Genomic DNA, 22,270 nt, shown 5'->3' with positions numbered 1-22,270 from the left:
CAATATTACATACATATTATTATGTTAACGTACAATTAATAAACAACTAACTACCTAGTTATCTTTGAGTCTGACGCAAAAAAATGCTATGAAAAACACTGCAGGACCCACAAAAGGTTCTAACGGACCGTAATCCAAATAATGTATGTGGGCCGCATTGCCTAATGTCGAACGTTTATGGCAATGCGTATCGCTGCCGTAAACGCATGGAATTCCTTCTAGTTCAGAGTGGTCCGTATTCCGTGCACGGCTGCGCGGGCGGTGACTCCTCGCGACAGTCCACCCGATGCCATGCTCGACCGTCCTCACACTGAATACTAATGCCTCCTATTGTGCGTCCAAATTCAGACACTCGTTGTTGCGGCCCAACGAAAGTTTTGTAACGCCTTTGTCTTGCTGACTTTCGCGCTCGCTAACTGGAACGCTCGTTTGACGGATCACCTATAACTATTCTATTCATTTTTTCTGTCATGTTTTGGCAACTGATGATGGAGATGGGATTGTTGGTTAAAAAAACAATTAAGTATCTACCTACATACTTAATTGTTTCAAATATGAAAGTATTGAGGATACATCGACACCATCATATGAGCACCTACCTAGGTATTTTAAAATATGCACAATACAAACTGTTATAGTTTGTATAAGATACCCATAGTATATGAAGTCTAATTCGAACTTTTACTCTTCGCTGAAGAATTAGACATGTTTTTCATGTCAACATCTCACTACAGCTATAATAAGGCTATGGTGCTTATTACGGATTTAGCTCGCATCTGCATAATTTGTAGATCGTAGGCGACGATCAAATGATATGGCAATAGCATTGAATAGCTGTGAATACTTATGCACTGGTGAGTACATGAAGTGTGGCCGCGAGTTTCGCTGCGTTGAGTCGCCGTAGCAGCCGCTGCTGCACGGTCCGCTGGCGCCGCATGCCTCCCGCGCTCTCACCTCACCCCCGCGGTCCCTTGCGAAAAAATCATAATGCAATCGCCAGGACGGTTGGTGTGGAACGCTCAGCAACCACTCGCAGCACGCAACCAGTCTACATTCAAATGCGTTGAAACTCACACGCCATCCATCACGATGGATTAGTTGTGTCGGGAAATAGATTTCTCTAGCAGCCGCTGGTGTGGAAAATATTTGTGCACCAGGACCGCAGTGACGTTGGAATCAAAGTTGCCATTGAATGTTGTTATTCAGTGATGTGAACTTATCTTTCGACTGTTTCTGAATGTTCTCATTGTATTCACTGTTTTACTTAACATTGTCTCCGTGCTAAAATCTGGTATTGAAAATTGGATGGATATCCCATATGCCTCGAAACTGGCGAATGTATCGGTCGATAGAACAGCTTACAAGGCTTTATGACATTTGAGTTTTAATATTATTTACTTGCCTAATTTTTATTTTAATAGATTCTAGTGACCGACTTTGGAATGTATTTTAGAGGTAATGGTTTTTAGATCGTTACCTTTGTTGAAGAAACAATTGTCCATCAAACATAAATTAATTCTCCACGCGTCTCGGTTGCGTCCGGTGACGGTTGCTTTCGAGGCGTTCATGTTTTCAAGCTGTCTTTCCATCGCGAACAGTGGCCTGGATCACTCGCTACCGACTAGTAGCCGATTGGAAATGTGCGCGTTATCTATAGCTTAAATTTATAAAGTGAAACCATTGGCTAATTGTAATTATCGCCGTTTTAAGAGATAAGACGACAAGTGAAACCCACGAAATGTCGTTTGATGTCAGTGCTTTACCAATATCGATGTGATGAGGTGATATCAAAATTGTGCAGTGATTGTGAGTGACTAAAGGAGTGATTTGTAATATGTGGGGGGCGGCGGTGTCGAATCCACCGCATTACCATTATGTTCAGGGACCTGCGGTTCCAATGCCGCAAGTTGGCCCGAATGGCCCTATACTAGCTGGTCCTAACACAAGACATCTAAGGCCACAATCCTCGTATTCTCTTCCACATGGGAGCAATGGGCCGGGTCGCTGGGGATGGTCAGGCAATCATGTCTCATCTTTCGATCGACGTCAGCTGAAGGTCCCACCGCAACCAGCGCGGCCAGCTCCCGTACGACCCTCGCAAAGTCGATATGCTGGGACTAATGTAAGTGAAATAAAGCATAGAAAGCAACTAATTGCCTCGCAGTTCAATGCGTTCCTAGACTTTCATGTCCTGGTATAATGTGCGTGTGTTGATCGACTGTTTTATATAGCTATAAGTTATTTCCTCGTCTCTTGCAATGCGTGTCCGATGTCGGCTGCGCACGCGTCATTCGACACGAATTGGCATTTCTCTCTTAAGCACTTGCGAGACTTGCGTGTATGTAACCTTTGCTCAAGGAGCTGTATTATTGCTATGATTATCATCTTAGTGATTGTAGATAATAGTCATCGACGTTGTAGAATATCGATAAATATTTTTCTTCATTTAAGATAGTAGTAGTATACATAACAATACGTTGGTATAATACGCTAATTGGTTTTCTTGTTGCTATAAAATGATTTCGAAACCCTTATGAATGTAAGGGTATTTATACTTTTTTAATGCCAAATATTTTGGGATTTATTATAATTTTTGGGAACGTCTACCCTACATGACAAATTATTTCTTACTGAAAATTTTAGCCAAATATATTAAATCTATCTCGTTACTACCGCTTTAGTTGATCTCTTTCACACGACTATGTATCCAGAAAGGTCCATGTTTACTTATTTACGTAACTCTTACGAAGGTCCAGCAAAAAATGTGTGTTTGCCGAACGTATGCCGTTTAGCCCTTTTATAGTACGCCGGTGTAAGACGATTTCCTATATAGGGTAGTATCTAATGAATAGCAAATGTAGTCGTAAGTGAGGTTGTTCTGTTTACGGTGCGAGGACACTTAAATAAAGGTGACTGTACTTGTGTCACACAACAACACACAACGTAAGAGGTGTGTCTTCAAAGTTTCAAACATTACTTATAAGATGTGTATGTTAAAATACTCGCTCTTACAATATTTTTGAACTCATTAATATCGACTGATATCGTTATTGTCTTTAATATAACCAGTACTGTTTTCTTTTGCAACAAGGTCAATGTTGCGTTATCCCACACGGTGGGTGTCGTGACTCGATTGCAACATATTTTTATCATGAAAGTTTAATTACCTAACCATGGTAATGCACATAGTATGCTTAAGTAATTAAAGGTTACAAGGTTATTTTTTTCGTGTTCTACGTCGTAAAGACGAAATTAATATTAATTCGACTCGGTTAAGACAATAACTACTTAGTTTTTGTGGTAATTATTGTTAAAAGTACATACCTAGTTGTACACTAGCGACTTACGACTATTGACAAATGATATTAAACTGCAATAAAAATGCTTGTATTCTCTTCGCGAAGATACAATTACTTACCTATTAGTATGAGCCTAATAGCTATAGCTTAAAAACTTTAGTTGGACAGGCCGAATTTTAACATAGTGTAATAACATGATGTTAAAATTTCGGCCAAAAAGAAATCAAATATTACTTACTAGGTACACAAAGCTTTGTTCAGCAGCACTCTTTATAGAGTTTTATAAGTAACAGACGTTAGTAATCCCTATCTAATGTCTGCAAATAACGACATTTTGCAAACGAAGCTGAACTTAGAATCAACCTTCACCTTTCCACAATGGCTTGGAAAGAGCTCTTAATATTACGACATTTCTGAACATGAATACGAGTACAATCTTTATTGAATGCGCTAATAAAATTAAATTAGGTGGCTATCTGTAGAATACTGATACGCTTTAGGGTTCGATCTACTCAGGTAATTTAAAGTTAAAAGTTTATTTTTGGAAAATATTTATGTTCTCTATCTTGTAACTTAAAGCCTGAAAATTTTATGGCCTAGTACATAGTGTAAAAAATTCAAGGATTTAAAATAAATTAGCAAGATATAAAGCAACAAACCGTGTATTGTGTAAAATCTAACGTAAACTACGTTCAAGCTGTTATTCATAACAATTTAGCAAATAATAACCAAATTGTTGTGTGTTACGACACAGCTCAATCACGGCCGTAACAATTTGTGAACGTGCCAGTTATTAAGTAAGAGTATTCGTGGTGAAAATTAACGTTAGGCTTTTATCGCGTGAACCTTATCATGCAATAGACGGGTGGCCATGGATGGTAGTGTAAAAATAACTCGGTTAGGGACTGTCATGCTACTCGTCAGCCTCGCTTACGTCATTTCATAGTACTATGTGTGTCGGATAGTGTTACCGGTTATCGAGTGTTTATGTAGACGTCATCTACACGACAAACTATAAAACTGAAAAAAAAACTAAGTACCTATTTAATTATAACTAACTGCTGGACATTACCACTAGACACGTGCTGCTATGAAATACACAATAGTATCGGTTTTTAAAATGTTTTAGAAACATACCAAAGATTATAGAGCCAGCATTTTTTTTAAAACTTAAAATGGAAAAACGTTGTCTTTCTTATCTAAAAAGGTTACTTATATTTTTTCCCAAAAACTTTTTGCATAGGTACCTACCTATTTTTAATCTTTTAAAAGCTTTCTAACACCGACGATAGAAAAGTTGAAACCTAACATAAAACAGAGAAACTTTACTCAAAAGGAACTTTACTTAACAAAACAACCTTTTATAATTTGTAGTATAAAAAGTGGCTAGTGCGATTATATGAAATCAATTACTGGGAGATTATCTTAATTTATTACAACAGAAAAATTGTTTGCGCATTTAAAATTTAATGTAGTTCAAGTACTCACTTGTATACAACGCAAATTATTTGTCTATTATACGTTTTTTTAATGATCACAATAGCCAACTTCCATACAACATTTCGTCGCCATCTCTCAACGTTTGTTTTTAATTAAAAGCGGAACGGCAAGCCCTGTATATCCTCAATTAACAACGTGCGATCTAACTTTTCCCGCTTGTACTAAAATATTATTATTCATAAACGTCCCGCCAGTAAATTGATCTTTACTCTGTATGTCAGACCTGACGTGTAAAAATTGGCTTACAGAATACAATAAGCCTTTTTGTTCGCGCAAAGATGAGCCTTTTACTTATCGTCTCCTTTTTGAAGCCCCTTACGTGTGGCGTTTTAACAGGAAATAATGATGATGTTACGTTTTTTACGTTGTTATTTTGGTACCTGCTTCTAGCGGTATGACTTTTACGCACACTTCCTGACTTTCGCAAACGCTTTTTTCGGCTTTGTTATTCATAACCCTCAACTGCAAAATGGCTAGAGCGTTTAGTAAGATGGATTTTAGGAATTCTTTACATTATAATACAAACTTATAAAAATATTTTTTCTCATAAAGATACAAAACTAGTCGCATTCTTGTTGTGAAATCATTTCACGTTTCTATTTATTTATTCGCTCACTTATCTATCGGTCCAATATTGGAGGAGTAGTACTAATACATACTACCAATAAATAGGACTTCTCTGGGTGTAGTTCGTGTAGCCGAGGCGAATACGTTTAAATCTAAAGCAGTTTTATTTACTGCCCTGCCACTAGATTAAAAATAAGAAGATTTACGTCTCAATATGCTCTCTGGCCGACCTCGTTGGTAGTCCGGTCACGTCCCCTTTCGAGTCTGTCTCGTGCCGTCTCAACTCGGATAAAACGATCCACGTGCTGTGCTTATCTCAGCCTGGAAACTATCATGCTTTCGAGGAGATGTAGATATTTATCCTATGTTTTCTCTTTTACTTTCTATGATTGTTTTTTTATCATAATTCCCCTATGTTACAAAATAAACGAATAACTAAAGATGACCCTTGTAAAATGGATGTTGCCTTATATTAAAAGTAATTAGGGCTAACCAATTCAAAGCAGATTAATTAGTTTTAAAAAATGTTATACATCCATCTTGTCTAGACTTGAGAATAATACAAGTTTTTGATACATTAGTTATTGATTGGATACTATCACCGGATTCTTTATTAAATAACTTAACTCACATTTTATGTCATCTCACGATTTTACGACTAAAACGCTAAAGTCGTAAAGTTTATGTTCTTTCTATAGGTACTTGTTCAGTATCCTCAAATTACAGATTCCAAGTGCCTCTCTTTGAATTTTGGAACTCTTAAATTGTTTTTATTATATCTACCCAATTTACTATAAAAGTGTACCTACTGTCATTTATACTGTTCTGGTAGAAAAGTGAAATAGCTCTTGATATTAATTGTGTAATTGTGATTTATGATTAATTATAAGGAAGTACGGAATTCTGTTGAAGCTAAGAATTCGATGAGTCAAATATTTACGTATAAATAAGACTTAACAACAATTAATATCAAATTCCCAATATCTTCCGCGTCTGCTTTGTATACAAATAAGCATGTTGAATATTACTCGTATCGGCTAAAGTTCAAAATATTTACATTGAGGCATCATGTGGCTGTATATTAACATCGATTGCATCTCGATGCGCAAAGCCTTGACTCACCATGCAATGTCAGATAAATGTCGAAAGGTTAACCTTTACATTTTTTTATAGCCATGTATGGTATTTTTTTTAAATGAAATACAATTAAAAATACATGGATGGATGATGACAAGAATAATAAGGCATATTCGGAGATTCGTCAAACTATCATTTTTGCACAGGATAACTCAAAAGATTAGCCATACTTTAAGTCTTACCATACCTTACCATACTTCAAGTCTCAGTCCGTAGTAATAATTTTAATGTAATGATGTATTAAGTAGTAAAAATGTTTATAAAAGTGTGATACGATTAAATTTTAGTATACTGAATATAATGTGTACCTATGTATTTAGCCATTATGACGCAGACTACAAAACATGTCATTTCCGATAACACCTTATCTAAACAGGTTTTCTACAATCGTCTATTAATCGATTCTTATCAAATTCCATTCTTATTACTAGCCTCTATAATTGCATAAATTATTGAATTATTTTAAGAATTGATAATGATAGATAAAATTAAAGTGTTTGTCGTTATTTTTTTATTTATCTTCTTTTATATATTATGACGGTTCATAGATTACCAACTTTGTATTAGAATAAAAATAATGAATCGGGAGTTTAAAATTGTGCATAGTAATCGCAATTGAAATTTTAACTCGTGCGTATGCACATTTTATGAAACACCATGATACATATCAATCGTTGTTTTAAACTCCATATTTGCGTATAGATAAGGTACCTAAAACATAATTTAGGGTAAATAATACTTACTCCTCGACTTCTTTAGCATATTACTATAAAAGTCTGGAAGGTTGATACTTTCATACATGTAACAACATAATTTTAAATACGTTACCAAGTAGGCAAAGCTTTGATTAAGATCTGTGAGAATTATTTTCAAGTTTGAGTCAGCGGTCGCAATCAGGGTTTTAATAGTTGACCTTAATTGTTCTGCCGATTCCATTCTGAACTTTTAAAACTAGAACAGCGTCAACAAATTCTAAAATTATCGAACTTTTCTTTTCTAAATCGAGAAATACATTTTTAACCAATGTTGAATTACCGAAATATTTATTTAATATTTGTTTTTTCTTTTTTTTTACAGAAGGTCGATCCTGAGCTGATCTTCACGAAGCAAGAGAAGATCGGCAAGGGTTCCTTCGGCGAAGTGTTCAAGGGTGTCGATAACAGAACCCAACAAGTAGTCGCCATTAAAATAATCGATTTAGAAGAAGCAGAAGATGAAATCGAGGACATCCAGCAGGAGATCATGGTGCTGTCGCAATGCGACAGTCCATACGTCACTAAATATTACGGATCATACTTGAAGGTGAGTTCTCTCTCTGTGATTTATTTCCTATCTCTACTTAGAGCGAGCCAGCATTCTCTGAACTATTTTACCTTAGGCTACAGCCGTGATAAATTGTAGACGTCTATGATAATTTTGTACACCATTCACTAAATTCGACGCTCATTACAGTTAATAAAAGCTGATAATCTTCGTGTGTATTCATATTGAACTACGGAGTAAGATAAACCTTGTTGAATATATTACGTTTTATCTTGTCAGTCTCGGGGCATGCGGCATCAATCATTGTCTGCGAAGCTGTGCCTTCGTCTGCTTATCTACCGCCGAGCCTTTATAAAAGACAAGGATCACGCGTAATGGACTCCATTACGCAGTGTATTCTCTTGTTGAGTGATAACCCCTCGCGAATTCGTTTTCCTTGGCCCTGTGTGTGAACTGACATACTCACATTTTTAAAGTTGGTTGCAATAAATTCTTCTTCCATTAGTAGTTTAAATTGCGTGACATTAGCTGTTGTGTGCAACAGCGTGACGCATAGAATTGCTTCGTAGTTTCGTAGGTTTGTTACCGCTTATTCAGATGGAATAACAGAAAGCGCTGCGGCGTGCTGACATAAAATACCTGGATAGTTAATACCAACTGTTAGCGGAGTAGTAGGTAGTTGTTTCTTTTGTAATTGTACACCCGTGGTATTACATCCAGGTCTAGGTAATAGGACATTGATAGTGTCGTGACTATACGAAATAAGATTTTGTCCGTTAATAGACGTGCAATTTAAGCTACAATATGCGTTATTGAAACGGCTCTAGTACGATTCTGTTTATTAGATTGCAGTGATTGCGCAATACTGGTTGTTGAATGTCACGAAATTTGTAACAAAATTACTATAGAACGTTCACCCAATCGCGTAATTCGTTTGCGTGCTGTACTGCGCCGGACTGTACAACGATGTCCGTCACGAAGAGTTTGGGGTCAGAACACGACACAAACACGGAACCGGTCGGTTATATTTAGGATCACACTGTGCATTGAACATTTGGAATCTCGACTGTTCATTTGCCTGCCACATTCCTTATTCATAAAACCACAGAAAATAATATTCAGTTTGTGGGAGTCATCGAAACGAAATATCTGTTTGATTATGTCGATAAAGCAATTTCTAACTCCGACGTAGCGAGGAGATGAGGTGTTATAAATTTTAATACAAAGTCGTATTTTATTGGTTACTCTGCTAAAAGTAACAAGAGAGTTTTGAGGCTAATTTGCTTTCCTTTATGATCTTAATAAGAGACGAATCGATATGGATATTGGGAGCATTCCATATCATGAACCCCTTTAAAGCGCGAATAGAATGAGAGACACGAGGCATCCCGCCAGCGCGGACAATTATGTCTGCCCTGTTATGATCAATATTTGCATTTTTATTGTTCCACACTCAATCCAATTTTATTTATGTGTCTGTGTGGATTAGCAGTATAGTCGCAATGAGCGTTGTAGATAGATAAATAATAATTATTTATATTTTATATTGATTGTACCGGGAATCTTTCTTTCCGTTACATAACTTTGAACGGCATCATTATTATGAATTTAGAATATATGGATCAAAATCGTATGTGTTGTTTGCACTTAGTGTGGTACCATTGCAAAATATATATTATACATACCTACTCCAAATAAACTTTTAAGCATATGATCTGATTAATCTGGTGTAATACTGAAAGAATAAAGTCAGGGCTTCTTCTTCCACTAACGATACGATAAGATGCGAGAAGAAAGTCAGGGCAAGAATTAAATCTGAATAAGTGTCATTATTAAAAGCATTAATATGTTGGCCGCGGAAAGTAAGTAATTGATTCTACTTACGCGGAAGAGTTATTGTTGGTAAATGTTTTTGATGCGTTGCGTTTCCCGCTTGGCGCATCGCGTCGACTGCTCGTTGCTATTGCAATCTTGACACACTTTCGAATGTTGTTGTTATGCGTGCCTTGCAAAATACGATGCAATGCATGCCTTAGTATGTACATAAATCTACAACATATCTATAAAACTTATCTTTAATCTTGGAATTAATAAATTGCGATACATCTATGACTTGATTTCTCTTTCATCTTTTGCTTAAATACCAACTGGTGTGTTACAAAATCAGTTGGCAGCATTTTGTGTAAACAAACATGCGTCTGGCATATGAGAGGTGATGGTACTCGTCCGAATTATGAAAGGCAGGGGCGCTCAATTAACGAAATGAACTTGACGTTACGCGACAGCAACGTTTTGTAGGGTATGTTCCACTTTCATATGATATTTATTTATATTTCGCGATCTAATTCGGCCGCCGAGAGCGTGATTTTCTTCTTAAATTGTAACTGGTAATGGATCATTTCTACCAACTCTATTGGGCATTTATTTTATTACCTGTGTCTACCACTGCCATTTCTTGTATAGAGTGTCGCTAACTTTATTAGTTGAGAGTAACATAAAACAACTCCTTGCAAGATGATTTCTATGCACGGACCTTCGTTTTCAAAAACCTGTGTCGCTCCTTTTCACAACCTTTTCAATTGGCCACGTATGGATTTATGATATCCCAACTTATACCTTAATAAACTTTCACTTTTTTGGGTCGAATTTCGTTCCTAAAATTTAGAATCACGGAATCCCTGAATTTATAGGGATATTCTTATTTATTTATAAAGTTCAACTAGACATACGACTTCTATCTTATTTTTCCTTGCGACATTAAGTATTTTAGCGATTTGTTCTGCAGAGAAAGTGAAGTGATGTTGTCGGTGGCGTAATCGCAATGATCCGCTTCACTATTTGCACGGGTAACTGATGTTGTTTTCTTTCTCATAATATCTTTGCAGACCAATCGGCAAATGGCTTGATGTTAAATTACATTCATATCAACAATTCTATAAAAATTGTTTAGTAATAGAAAGTGGTTTGCAACTGGCTGCAGAGTGTTAGTCTTGTTTTTCGATATCCTTATTTGTTTTCTGTTAAAGGTCAAGCATTTGAGTCATTCCAATGAGTATGCTTGTAGCATACTTTAAAAGTCTTAGGTTCAGAAACGTCGCATTTACGTCAACGCTATGAATGAATTTAAATGTGACGTGAATAAGCCTCCTCGAGAGAGGGTTTTAGTGGGTAAAATTGTGAATGCGGATGTCGGTCGGTACGGTTGGGCCGAGGTGAAGGACGTTGGTGACTCATCGCGCATAGCCTTAAGGAAAAATGTCAAGAATCTCTTACATTTATTCCACTAACTTAGTTAAATATTATCCACTGCAGGCCTTGCAATAATAAAAAAATGATTTCAGAGTGTTTAACTTAAACAACGCATTTAGATTCCATGACGTTTCGAAATATTTGAAGTGATATATAGATGCTAGATCTGTAATATTGTAGCCCCGTGGTCATTTATTTAATTCACGGTCGCGAAGACATTCTCAGTAATACTAAATCGTTAAGAACTTCACGTAAACAGACCTATTGATTACACGCTCAATTTTAATTACTGGAGGAAGGCTTTTTCCACAATATATGTAGAAATTTAGATAACAATGTTTGTTTTAAAGATTTTAATTCCAACGAATTAAGGAAGGTTAATAACATATCTACGCAGGCTTCTTGTAAGATCTATATAAGTATTCTATTCCATATTTATTTTTAGGATTTAAGAAGAAACGGTCGTTCAGGGCCGTACGATGACTATAAAGTGCGCAAGGTTGTGAGCCATAAACGCATTAGGATCACCTTGACCTCTGTTGTGTGACTACTGGTGTCAAGGTTTAACCAACCCAGTTGCAACGACTGTTCGTAGGGTCCTTTTAATATGTACCCTGGTTGGACCCTGACACAATATAACTAATTGTCCCTTCGTTGCTGTTCATTTTTAGTTATCGACTTTGTAATTTCTACGGTGTCTCAATACCAATGCAATAAATTAAGACCTGCGCAGTACAATATCGTATGCAAGAAAGTTCGACGACACTTTCAGTTTTAAGCAGACGTGAGTGTCATATTATTTTGTTGAGCCAAAGGATTTAAAGAGACTTGATACAGGGCTGATTCTATTTGGTCCCGTCCTTCTGTTTCACTGCAATGCGGCCCGAGTGCGGTAAGGGCGGGGCGAGGGATGAGGTGGGGTATAGCTTGCTTCTGAACTTGGAAGGTCAAGTTCTGAAAGTTTGGAATTTGCCTTATTGAGCGTCTGTCTGGATTTGATTTCTCAATTTATACGTGATTATGAACTTGAAATTTGCTTTGTCAATGATTCGATGGCATAAATTATAATCTTATTAACGTAAACTTCTGTTATGGATAGCTATTGTTAATTCAATTAACATATATGTGGTTTTTAACTATTTGATGTCCAATTGCGCCATTATTAATATTATTGTATGGCATTGAAAGTTTGTACAATAATTGTTATCTCTAACTTCGGCTCTCCTTTGTTCAGTAGCTCGCAGAATATATTGTGTAGAATATAATAAAAATGTTTTATACGAAATATTATTTAATTAACTAATTTGACACTAGTCTAAAACTAGCAAATTATACGAAATGTAATACGTAATTATAATTGCAATTAATATTTTATAATTGAAGTACCCAAACATTTTTTGGCCTATGGCAGACCAGTTTGTTATTGGCAAACTTCAATTGTGTGTTCAACCGTTTTATACGTTTACACTTAATACTCGTAATATACTTTTAGTACTATTTTATAACTGAGTAAATATGTTCATTAATTACCTAAGCGACATAAGTCTCCTAAGAAGAAATACGTATTATACTACGTTATTGTTACTAAACTATGATATCTGAGAAATGCTATGAATGGGGTGTAGTCTCGAGTAAACAATCTTCAGTGCGACATTAATGCGATTTAGAGGTTATTGAATTAGCTTTGTCTGAGTTGGGAATATTATGCTATTATAACTGCTTGTCGGCGGGTTTGATAGAGATACCTACGTTAGCTACATAACAATAACATGAGAAATTCCTAACACACCACATCGTCAGAGTATTCGATTGAATTCTCAAAAGTAAAGATGTAGATCTGAGTATACGAATAATTTTATAAAAATCTATGTATAAACGATATAATTTGTACCACCTTGGTTCTCAACCGCCGCCTTTCCTTACAGATTAATGTCGTAATCATTCTTGGTCGGATTATTCAGAAATTGTCAGTCATCCCTCTTTTCGTCACTTTTAACTGAATTATAATTGTGATTCGGCGGCGTTCCCTTGCCGAGAATTTCTTAATGACTAATGGCTTATTTCATTTCGTTCAGTGTTACAATACAATCGGGGTTGTATTCGTGGCCTTTCACGAGGAATACTATCATTATTGCTATTTAATAGCTGATATAATAGACAATAATTGCATAAACGATCTGAAAGCGGAATTTTGTATGTTTAATATGACATTTAAAAATATTACATCACCACGCTGAGGTGCTAAAATTGTAGAATCTTCAACATCAATTATTATTTGGGCCCATGTTTTATATATAACTATGGTGCAACGAAATCTAATTAGTTTGCTATTTTAAAAATGTACTGAACAGCCATAGAATAGTAGCAAAATATACGTTTATTTACCGCGCGCCCCGCCGCTGTGTTGCCAAATCAAATGCTTGACTAACAGTCTTACAAAGGTCATTAATCGTTCAAATATGCGATCTTACCGGTTTTTTTGATGTCGCGTTTAAATTAAACACTTAATACATTTCTCGGTTTCCAAATTAAACAAGATTTATTTGACACGATAGACTAATTAAGACTTTTCAAAGTACGTCTGATAACCTCACAGGATCTGTTTAAGTTATTATCTACTAGCTGACCCGCGCAACTTCGCTTGCGTCACATAAGAGAATCATAATTTTCCCCGTTTTTGTAACATTTTTCACTGGTATATAGCCTAAAGCCTTCCTCGATAAATGGGCTATCTAACACTGAAAGAATTTGTCAAATCAGACCAGTAGTTTCCGAGATTAGCGCGTTCAAACAAACAAACAAACAAACAAACAAACAAACAAACAAACTCTTCAGCTTTATAATATTAGTATAGATGATGGATAACGGTGTGTTATTTATACAGATATATTTTAGAGTGATTCATTAGCCCTTTAATCATTTGGATAGATTAAATTCATGACTTGTGTTCTTATTAAACGTTGAAGATTAATCGTTTCTACAAAATATTATTTCTGTTTATCATTTTCACGGCTATTTAAAGCTTAGCTAACATTTTTCATTTGGTATTTTGGGTTTTCTAAAAGAGTAATCACAAAATTATATTTAACGCGAAATATTTCAGTTAATATGTGCCTATCTTTTATAGTTTCGGATACAGTAGTTGACTGTTAAAGATTATCTCGGGTAAAGACTAAAGTGCAGATATTGTAAAATGTATCAGACGAATGAATGCCAATAAAATGCCGAAGTACATTTTATCTTTAATGTGGGTGTTATATCTACCTAAACCCTAAAGGAAATAATAGTGTCGTTTGATTATTGTAAACGACTTCTACGATGTTCGTTTTGAATAGTTAACTACTGCGAAGTATGTTATTTATAACAGTCATTTGGTGTTTTATAGTGTTTTTCCGCGACATTTGTGGACATTTTTATTTATTATGTTAAATAAACTGTGTTATGACAACGGCGTGATTTCCAGAAATGTGCATGTGCCACTATTATAGTTTGGAGTGGTACATATAATATTCATAGTTATATCCCAGTGTATTCTCTGTGTAATCCCTGGATTCAGGACTTAGTGCGATGAATACTAACGACCTGAAGCCCTGTCCGGTTCGTTAGATTATCGCATAAAACAATGTCCACTGCGCGCGAAATAGACTCAATTACAGAAATAGGACGGAATTTTCGGTCTGTGGAATTGATGGAGTTAATCTACATTTCCATTGGAATTGCATAGAACTAAAGCTTAGTGTGATTATTCAGATTTGATGAGACATTCATTGCTATAGATTATAGTGATACAGTTTCTAAGTCAGAATAAGAAATATATCTTATTTAAAAGGTGTCATCAAGCAATAATTTTACTGGGCTTGATTGGTCTTAAAAGAAGTTAAAGTGTTCTAAGTGCTAAACATTAAATTGCGTTACAAGCATTAATTCAAGTATCAAACGAGCGGCAACCGCCCAACATTTTTTTCTAATATAATTATAGTTCGCAATTTCCTTGTGAAATGACGTAAGTGCAGCAAAACCGACGTAAATTGACGGAGCGGCGGTTTGCAGGATAGCGGTAGAAGCTGGTGACGACATCTGAACCGATAAACGAGATTACTTCGTTCAACGTAACATGGACACGATGTGACAGCGCCCGCATTGCACTCAGCTAGCGGGAAAACCCGACTAAAAACATCACCAGAAATTTTATTAACAAAATTTTAGAGATACTTGCGTTATTTAATAATGAAACTGTATATTTAGAGCTACATTTCATGAGCGCTTTCAACCTGCGGTTTCCTCTCTTTGTTGATAATGGTATTTCAAAATACTGCCCACAGTAAAGTGTTTTTGTTATGTCCGCACACAACGTATCATGGCATGCATCGGACGTTTTAATTTCGTCGGCTTGTTATTGAAACTGTTTGTTATCATAAATAATAGTAGACATTTTTTTGCTGCTAGGTTAAGTAAAATTTACAAATAAAAGTTATTTGTTTATTTATTGCTCGTATGTATGAAAGAGAATGTAGAAAGTTATTTAATACGTTGAACTTAAGCAATTTGTTAGCTTCTTGGTCTTTAACGACTGTTAGACGTGATGTTCCGTGGTCAATTTCCAATTCGGGGAAATTGTTATTGGCTATTCCTGCCACGAAAATCTGATGTTGCATCTGGAGTTTGGAACTTTGCCCGGTGTATCGATAGCCTGTAGTTTACTCTGACCATAAGTGTATTTTGCTTTATTTCTCGGGAAATTAACGACACAGGTGTGTGTGATGTTATGTATGTCACAAAATGTGATAAACTCGTGGTACAAGCCGGCGTAAAGTCGTTTCGTCCTGCCTCGGCGGCTAATCTTATTACGTGGCGTAGCGTCGAGGCTTCCTTAATAACTTAAACACCACCACTACTCTGTTATTCCGGCCTCTGACGATGCTCAACCTAATATTGAATTATAAACTTTCATAAAAACCAATTAAAGTTCTACGTATATCATCAGCACTTACTTATACTTCAAGTTTTTTGTTGACATCAGTTAAATCGAAATTATGCGTTCATTTTCTGTAGGATTTTTTTCATTGGTGTAAATGATCAATTGATACCTAATTAAAAGTTATATAAATATAAGTATTGACGAAATATAAATAAATAAGGATCCGCCTACATTCCGGAAGTTATTACTTAAGAAAATCGCGATTAAGTTAAGAATACACTTTATAAGGTCATATTTATTTCGTGTGTATTTTAGTAAAGTCCAAAACTGTCACTTTCTAGGCAGGTACTTAGTTTATTGTCCTTGTATTGGAAATAAATATATTTGTAAATTCTTTACCATCACTGTCTTATCGATAAATATTGTTATTATACTGGTACACGTTTTATTTCAAAATCAGATATTTATACTATCTAAGTATATTGACTCTTAAAATTAAATCCTGGTATGTAGCTATCTATTTTTGATCTACTTACCTCACAAGCTTAACAAGATTAACGAAATTGAATAATCTAATTTGCTTGTTATTCGTAATAGTATTTTATCAGTGAAACACACATATTTTAGATACTACCACACGAAACCTGCGTGGACAATAATACGAATTACTTAGTCTATAAATAAACACGCCTCATATTATGTATCGTTATCTGAAATTAATCGCTTTAATCCTGAAATCACTAATTAATCTCATCTTGAAAAAATATCGATAGGCCTAACGAAAGTGGTTGTGTTTTCAGTCGTCTCTATATATATTCATGTAGAAATGGACCAGGGCTCCGGACGATTCAATTAATCCGATGTTAGATTTTGTACGACTGTGTTCACTCTTTTCGAACATATCTTTATTCGCATACAATTCCAATCTGTAGGTTCAATCAATGATCCGGGTCACACTACATTAATAGTTATTGCTATTGACTCGTCAAAAGTGAAAATTTCTGAAATCACAGTCGAATCATTGATCACAAATACTCAGCAGTTATATCTAATTACGCTGTAATGATAACGTTTATTGTCGATTTAATTAAGACCTGTTTCGTAACGCACCGTTTCGGGTCGGGTTCGTTATCCTGAGCCGACCTTGCAGCTGCCATAAATTCAGTTGAATTGACCGCAGGAGGCGGGCATGCGTCACCGAGGCCGATGCGCTCAGATTAGCAACGAAAGCATGACGTAATAAATATAACTACCATTCTATCTACGTAGCTAATGAATTCTAACCATCAAAGGAGAAAACCGGATTAACTTGCGCACACGCAAAAGCGCAATTCTGCAATGTAGTTCCACCTGTAACGGATAGGTGCAACTTTTTGTCATGCTCGATGTGTCTACCTATTTACTGAAGATAGTTCATACCTGCGCACGTCCCGTCCGTCCATTTGAATAACGTAGTCAAATATGTAGGATCTGATATATCCTCGAATCTGCTGCGGTCGCTTTGACCGTAACGATCGCCTGTGTAGGTAAACATATTTCGCGTCAGATGTCTGAAACACCTTGGGTTTTCCCAGCAATTTCTATTTCTCTGTTGTCTATGTGCCGGTGCAGGTGATTGAAAGCCGACGGGTGGCTGTCCCGAAAGGAAAGAGATAAATTCTGGATTACCCAAACGTAGCTGACTGTCCGCTCGGAAAATTGATATTTTCGCCCTCGACCTCTATGGGTTATACATCGGCTTATGCTGTGAGGCCACCTTAAGACATCAAATTTTGCTTGTACGGGTGCGATCTGATCCGATTTATGAATACATAAAGAAGAAATTAATGTGTATTAGTTTATCTTTCTGTCGTGTCACAAGCATTTGGTATGCATTGTTTTCAAAGTTTAAGGGGAAGAACTAGGTATGTATATGTTCTACGTTTTCAATATGGAAATTGATGACTGAGCGTGTTCCTAACCTATCTAGGTCGTAGCAAACGTCGTTAATGTGGGACGAGAGGCAATTAGGGCAAGCCAATAAAACATCGCCATCAACGAACACCGGTCGTCCCTCCCCCAGGCCTCGCCTGATGCATTTAAACTGTTGTGTATTTCATTTTCCTATTTATAAATACATCAGACGAGTTTTAACGTTTCAATAAAAACAGCTATCTTATACAATCAGTACTACACGCATGAAAGAACCCCGCTCTTTTAAGGTTATCACTTATCGTTTAGAGGTGTCAGGTTATGACCGTTCGTATCAACCAATAATTTTGATATATTGCTTACTTCTTGGCATTTATGAGCTATTCACTTCCTGCAATGATCGCTAAATAAAGCGATGAATGTTATATCACGGTTGGTCGGAAAGTTGATCCCAAGGGAATGTAAGGTCCAGCGGAAGACGTCGAGCTCGAAGCGGTATGTCCCGGTCGGTGGGCCGTTGTTGCCGTCACCGATGTCAGAGTTAAGTGCCGTCGCACTCAACGTATCCGCACAAAGGCCGCTCTCTCCGCTTTGTTCCGCCTCTTTGTTTGACTTGACGAAGGCACAGTAAAAAAGTTCAACACGACCAACGACGTAGGCGAGCCTCTCGCGAACTAAATGTAGAGCTTTTATTGGTCCTTACCGTCTTCAATCTGAATACGACCACATTATGATTAATAGATGGACGGACGAAAAAGGATTGACCGACATACGCCCGTAATCCTTTTGGGTCAGCATTAGCGGTTTTCGTAGGCTTAATGTACCTATGTAAATATACGATGTAATATTCCGTTACCTCAAATTACACTAAAAGGTCCATCCTCTCAGATATATTATGAGGCGTCAACTTGCGGAAATGATCCATTGTGGACCTGTCCCTCGTCTGCGCATGGGGTCCGCAGCTATTTTCGTTATGATGTGTTGATGAAGTGCTCTTTATGGGGGGTTCTTAAATTACCCTACTTGATAAACAAGGCTCTAGGTCGTTTTAATATAGTTTGTCGGACTAAGGGGATTTGTTGTTTAAAAAGTTCGAGTAAACCTTAACGCGTATAGTTGTCGTTTTAATCGGTCGTGGCGGTCTACTTGTATTGCGGTTAGACGCAACCGGAATATAAATGTCAAAAAATAGAACAGGTGTTACTCGCCATGGCTGCCACAGAGGCTCGTTACCCCCTTACGTGAGCAGATGTTTGCTCTTTTCATGGTCTTCATTACACATAAGTATAAAAGTGGTTTGTAGCTGAGGAACCAATTTGTTTAAGGGTAGTCTAGAAATAATTTGTAGGATTTATCATAAGAAAACTGGGTGGTGTATTAACGATAATGTAATATATTAGTTTCACAACTATTAATTTTATACTAACCAATACAGTTACGTTGACTAATAGTATCGAACGACATATGCGAGTACTTTTCTGTACGCCTTATCTAATCAGTACTTAGTTATCGATTCTCAATTAATTTCCGCATGTCTAAGTAAATTATTTGAAATTATAAACGAATTCTGTAGAGACTTCATAGTAAATATTGCAAACAATACAAGCTGACGTATTTTTGTTCAAAGGAAATGCAAATTGAATGCCTTTCCTAATTCAATTTATCAATGTTGAATTGACGTACTCTATCTGATTAAGAAGATATGGACCATATACAACGTATTCAAACAGGAATTTCCTTACTTATTTACTGTATTTTAAGTGAGAACTTGCGTTTTGTTAATATAAGATGACGCGAGGGGTTGCTACCACATAATAAATGAAGTTTAGGCCACAAATGGGAACACATAATTATTCTGTGTCGTCTTACACAACTTAATTAAGTATCACTTTATACATTGCCTAAATTACTAATGATGAACACATTGCTTAAATTTTATAATAGTAATAATAACTTTCAAAAATACCAGTTCATATTATTCATTAATTGAATTCATTTTTGATCCAAAATATATCTGTCGTCGTTATAGCAACAGCAATTCCAGTTCTGACATAAATTTTAGAATTTTTGCGTTGTGTAGTAAACGTTTAGCGAGAGTCCAGTGTCACCATCGTTGGAGTCAATGACCGAATGACTGTACGGTTGACCGGTCCCGTCGCGATCTGATTGTCGCGCCAATAAACGATTTGCATGTGTTGGTGGTGCGCTCGTGTTGCGTTTGCGCACCCATGCCCCAACTAATTGGGGATATCAGGTTGGCCAGGCGTTGTTATGGTGGTCATATTGTGTTGTATTGTAACAACTGTATTTTGTTCCATATACATTTGCGACAAAGGTTATTTAGGTACTATGTTTGATTTCCGTCTCGATTAATTAATTTTCTCTAATCTCTGACCATGTATGCTCGCAATCGCGCTCGTCACTGTTCATCCGACATAAATTGTTAATTCTGCACGTACGGGTCACGTATCAGTTTAGATACACGTAATGGATTGTAGCCTCAAATGTGATTCAATTTCCTCCCTCACACAATCCTTCCGCTCCCACTATAGGTAAACAGTATTATGAACAAACTATAGTGTAAACGTGGCGAGAGCCGTATAACATTTTGTGAATTGTAGTGCCAGTTTCAGTGTCGGTGTTGATTTACTGTTGTCGATGGTTTCATTTGGTGCGAACACTAAAAGCTTTTGTGCGTAATGGATATCAGTGATAGATCGCCAACACTTGGCGTGCACTTCTTGCCATTTCTATACGCCATCGACAAATACACCACCAATCGCCTCTGAGTGTTTCAATACTCTAGATTTATTTTCAATTCTGTTTCTTAGAAAACTATTTTCGAACCAAAGTTATTCTGCTTTAACGCTGTAAGTGATAGCTTTGTTTTTTTCAAACTTTGTTTGTTACACTGGAACTGATCTAAATAGGTTTCGTTTCGATAAAAATTAATACCGAATTTGTGGTGCTTCATTGATTAAATCGTGGAAATGGATAACAGATATATATGTCTATTGATTTTACTCAGTGGATACTTGGATTGCATGTTGCCGCTAAAATACTCATGCATATAAATAATATAATTTATTTGTATTCAGTATATTTTACGTTCAATCAGCGCAATTGTGTTGATATTTGCGAGATTGCTGGGATTTACTTTATATTTTCACGCATTTTTGTATTTTAAAGGAAGTTTTATTTATTGACAGTCGATATACGTATTTGTAACACCTAACAGTTTAATATTATTGTTTAGGAAAATTCCCATATCGCGGTCTGTAAGTGTTCTGACTAAAACTGATTTTTACTAGGTATTCCTTTCTACTTTCAGATATCCTTAGCTTTACATATTACTGTACTTACGAATTTCTGTAACGCAATACGCAAATGTAAGATTTCAAGAGGTGTAACAAAGTGGAGATCATTTGAGTGTTCGGAGAAGGCACGCATTATGTAAATCGTTCTCGATCAATTTCGATATTCCGTTATGTTGCCCACATACATGCGAGCCAGATGCCGCATTTACTAAAAAAATCTACCCGCAATCGTAATGATTGCCAACTGAGTCGTGGTCAGGTTTCCGATTACGTGCACATACACTCTTTAATTGAATCCCTGGTGCGTTCCACAATTTTTTTGTACTCTACTAATTGTTGTCCTCTTCGGTTTTTCGACAAATTATACGCAAGCTGAGTGAGTGTTAATTTTCATACAATCACCTGCACAGAACGCCTCTGTCATAATAATTTCACCTACTCATAATAATATGTAAACCCACCTGAATGTTGCTGTGTACAATGTTTATGTTTGTATACAAACGGTTGCATTATCCCGAGTATGAATCAGACATCAGTGAGTATTGTTTACCGCCAACGTGTCTCGATGACATATTTGGATGTAAGCCTATAGAAAGAAAACTGAGAATTACAATGCGTCATGTTGAATTTTGCTACTGTTTCATTAATCGAATTGAATGTGTTAGATTTTGGTTTTTGCTATTTTACAGATACGTAGTTACTATGTTTAGTTCAGATTATGAACATAAATAAATTGTTAGAGAGCGGCGTAGTAAGCCATATTTAGGAACTTATTTATCTCCGTGACATGTCATAATGATGAATTGCAATTGCTATGACTAAATTATTGTCGTGTAATCTCGAGCCAATAATAATGTCACAATGTGTATTACACATTGTGTCAATACATCAATCGATGGAAGGATAACAAAAAGTAGTTTGAATTGATGCGTGACAGTAATCGATCCTCGATGGTTAAGTACTGTCTGATATCTGTTACGCCCGCATCTATTGACATGGATGTGCATCGAGTGTTGGTTTAGTTGCGACATGATAATCGTATAACCTAAATACGACGCGGGCGGTCGAATGACTCACTCATTGTACCGACAGACGATAGGGCAGATTGC

At 36.3% G+C, this 22,270-nt stretch overlaps 1 protein-coding gene across 3 annotated transcripts in view; it reads left to right on the top strand.

The window, feature by feature from the left end:
* The window catches only part of GckIII (Germinal centre kinase III), a 70,085-nt gene that overhangs the window by 15,837 nt on the left and 31,978 nt on the right, over nucleotides 1–22,270 (top strand). For 2 of the 3 annotated variants that reach the window (XM_076135874.1, XM_076135875.1), the window contains exons 1-2: nucleotides 1,045–2,122; nucleotides 7,581–7,805. In XM_076135874.1, the coding sequence (XP_075991989.1) occupies nucleotides 1,835–2,122; nucleotides 7,581–7,805 (513 nt within the window). In that variant the 5' untranslated portion in view covers nucleotides 1,045–1,834. Of the gene's footprint in view, nucleotides 1–1,044; nucleotides 2,123–7,580; nucleotides 7,806–22,270 lie in introns of those variants that run through there. The other variant, XM_076135876.1, reaches the window with a different exon arrangement.

The sequence above is a fragment of the Anticarsia gemmatalis genome, chromosome 3 (genome assembly GCF_050436995.1).
Source record: "Anticarsia gemmatalis isolate Benzon Research Colony breed Stoneville strain chromosome 3, ilAntGemm2 primary, whole genome shotgun sequence".
In the NCBI taxonomy this organism is placed as follows: domain Eukaryota; kingdom Metazoa; phylum Arthropoda; class Insecta; order Lepidoptera; family Erebidae; genus Anticarsia; species Anticarsia gemmatalis.
The sequence above is the reverse complement of the archived record's forward strand: the minus strand, read 5'-3'. Positions and strand labels throughout refer to the sequence as shown.